The 3138-nt window shown below is 36.4% G+C and overlaps 1 protein-coding gene across 1 annotated transcript; it reads right to left on the bottom strand.

Annotated features, from left to right (window-relative positions):
- Positions 1 to 232: 232 nt before the first annotated feature.
- LOC103511761 lies at positions 233 to 1206 on the bottom strand. Its single transcript, XM_026825270.1, has 2 exons — positions 986 to 1206; positions 233 to 452 (listed from the first exon to the last, which is right to left on the bottom strand). The coding sequence occupies exons 1-2, from the start codon at positions 1093 to 1095 to the stop codon at positions 263 to 265; spliced, it is 300 nt and encodes a 99-aa protein (XP_026681071.1). The 5' UTR covers positions 1096 to 1206; the 3' UTR covers positions 233 to 262.
- Between the last annotated feature and the right edge of the window lie 1932 nt (positions 1207 to 3138).

Below are 3138 nucleotides of genomic sequence, written 5' to 3'. Positions count from 1 at the left end.
CCACAGAAGAAGTGTAGCTGTCCTGAACAAAACAATATCTACAATATTATGGGAAAACTTTGAACTGCATTTTTCTGACTCCTCATGACTTCACGTGATGGTAGTGTGTTTCTACATTTATGGACCACAGAAGCATGTAATTTGAGACCATTAAACTTGGTAATCTTGGTATCTCAAAATTACCTCAACCCACCCAAAATAATTCAAATGAAACTTACTTTTGATTATGCTATCCATCCCTGAGTGTCCTAGCATTGCTATATTAAACAGGCGTGGTCTCGGTGTTGTCCCTGCTCCCCGATATCACATTGTACACATCCTCGTCCCCCGTAGATTTCCGATCCCTCTTCACATCCAGATGGGTTCGACTCCGGTCGAGGGTTTGTTTTTTGATCGGGGTACGACTCGGACTCGACTTGCGACTAGTAGCGTACGGTTTCAGCAGTTTGGCTCTGGAGGGGGAAAAGATAATGACTATTATTGTTCTTCTTAGTTTTTTTTTTTTAATTAGCTTTGATAGTAACTGTAAAAGTTGTGTCCAAGCGTAGTTGACCGGCTGTTGATCGACATTGATTGATGACTGAACCATCCACACGGCCTCGACAACGTAGATCCACCTCGTCGGTCGATGGCTGGTTGACTATGTGTGGATATACCTTAACAAGGGAAGTTTCATTGTCCCGAAATCGAAGATGGAAGGAGGACAAGATGACAGCCGTTCCGAGAACGAACCTTATGGTAAGGATAAAGTTTGCTCTGGGCAGGAATCAAACCCCCAACCTAGCACTTGAAAACAGATGCACTGCCTTCCATAGTAACTACCTAATATAACAGTTGTTTCATTGCTACGCTACGAAATAATAATGGCTATGAAACACTCATCTTGAAAAAAAAAAAAAGATGGGTTATAAAAAAAAATAACTTTTTCAAAGTACTATGTACGTAAGTAGGTATATTACAATAAGTATAAGTTGGATTTACTTACGCATCCATCAGTTTCAACAGCAGCTTGGAATACATCTGATATTCCTCATCACCAAAGTCATTCGGGTCATATCTAGCATGCTCGTAGAGATCACAGAACTGATGCACCATCCGTTGACCTACACCGTTGACTGGGGTAGCCAGGGTGTTGATGAGGAATGATCGGACAGACACCGATGGGTGACGAATCAGGAGGGGGTCATGACGAGCAATCTCCTTCTCTGAAAAAAAAAAAAAAAAGTTATATGTAGGTACTCAATACTACTCAAATTGAGTCAAATCCCTTCAGACCAGCAGCAAACTCTACAAGCCTAGTTATCTTGAAAGTTAGTGCTAGGTTGCAGCTTTGATTACTGCCCAAGACAAGGCCCATCTTCTCGTCTGCCCAAACGCAGGTGCTACCTGCAATGAACAAGACCTGCTGCTTGTAAATGATGAAGTAGCAGAATATTGGAAGAGGAGTATCTGACACGGTCATTGGTCAAAGCGGACATGGAAAGTAAAGTAAAGTACCCTTATCTTGTCCTAATCTTAGAATACTGTTAAAAAAAAAAAAAAAAAAAAAAAAAAAAAAAAAAAAACAGGCCCTTTACTTAGATAGTAGGCTATTACTGCTAGTGTGGTCAAATTCTCAAAGAATGTTGAGAATAGAACTCTATACCTATTTCAACCTGATTTGAACTCATGCCCTTCTGATTACCAGGCAAGTGTCTTGACCATTATAACACTGTAGTTACAAAAATCAGACTGTCAGGTGGTGAATACAAAAACTTTTGAGTGACCTAGGTACCTAGGAAGAGTGTTTAGAATAGGTTGAGGAGAAATCCTTTTTGAGATTTACATTTTTTGAGGATCGGGAATTATGTACTTTCAAGACAAGACGAGTTGAGCAGTGCTTTTTTTTGCACCTACTTTGAGACTGCCAAACAAAGATATTATCAATCCTATTATCTCAATAAGATAAGCATAACACTGACACATGCAACAATAACTACAGTATTTATGTATTTATGTTCAAGATATTAAAGCATGAACATTTCGAGTTATTTTCATTAATATTTGCTCTGTTATTTAAAACTGACACATGCATCCACAACACCATTTTATTAAGTAAGTAAAGATTCAATCAATCAGTTTAATAAAAATTTAAAATTATCATATTATTTTATTTCTAAACAATTTGATCAATTCTCTAGTTAGTTGAATCAGTTATCATTTAATTTCTAAATAATATTGATCAATAATTTATATTTTGACAGCAGTCACGAGCAGCGAGGGCAGAGGCAGATATACACTTGCTTTGGTAAACCCCGACATTATAGAGGGCGATTAAGGGGGAAAAATGAACAAATCGTTCTTGGAACAAATCGTTCTTTTAAAAGCAGCTTATGAGCTTAAACATAAAACATTAAATCTGACTAGAACATCAGAAGAAACGAAGAGAGGCAAAGAAGGTAAAATTAAAATAATAAAAGATAATGGGCATATTAAAAAAAAAAATAAATAAAAGAATAGCTTACCCCTAAAGGGGATTTAGCTAAAAAGAACCGGACATACGAAATTTTGAAAACATTCTAATCAGAAGATCTCCATGTCAGTAAAAGTCGCATGTTAAATCTGACTAGAACATCAGAAGAAACGAAGAGAGGCAAAGAAGGTAAAATTAAAATAATAAAAGATAATGGGCATATTAAAAAAATAAATAAAAGAATAGCTTACCCCTAAAGGAGATTTAGCTAAAAAGAACCGGACATACGAAATTTTGAAAACATACTAATCAGAAGATCTCCATGCCAGTAAAAGTCACATAACTGCGTGACAGATCTTACATGTAGAATCCACTATCAAGCGTGCCGGAAGGCGCACGAACGTCAAGAGTTCGAAACGACTTCTATTTTTTGTAGACGTCAAAGTAAAAAGATAAACAAGAGTGGAAACTTGGAAAGTAAAATAAACACAAGTAGAAAGTGATGTATAAACACGGGAAATAAAACTTATGGGGGGGAATGAAACGTCATGTAACACTTAAATATAATGAAAGTAAAACTACATATGTAAGGTAACATACTAGATTTCCAAATTTTAAAATGTAAAACCGAAAGTATATTAGAAAAATACAAGCTTTTAAAAAGGAAAAGAAAGATCCACACTCGG

This window comes from Diaphorina citri, unplaced genomic scaffold (genome assembly GCF_000475195.1).
Source record: "Diaphorina citri unplaced genomic scaffold, Diaci psyllid genome assembly version 1.1 scaffold34, whole genome shotgun sequence".
Taxonomy (NCBI): Eukaryota; Metazoa; Arthropoda; class Insecta; order Hemiptera; family Psyllidae; genus Diaphorina; species Diaphorina citri.
This window is presented reverse-complemented; position numbering and strand designations above follow the sequence as displayed.

What these genes read in the sequence shown, in the direction of transcription:
- LOC103511761 (XM_026825270.1), bottom strand. Translation starts at nt 1,095, where the DNA reads ATGGTGCATCAGTTCTGTGATCTCTACGAGCATGCTAGATATGACCCG. An exon ending in CTGTTGAAACTGATGGATGC is followed by an intron (nt 453 to 985) that starts GTAAGTAAATCC and finishes TTCCCCCTCCAG; the next exon opens with AGCCAAACTGCTGAAACCGT.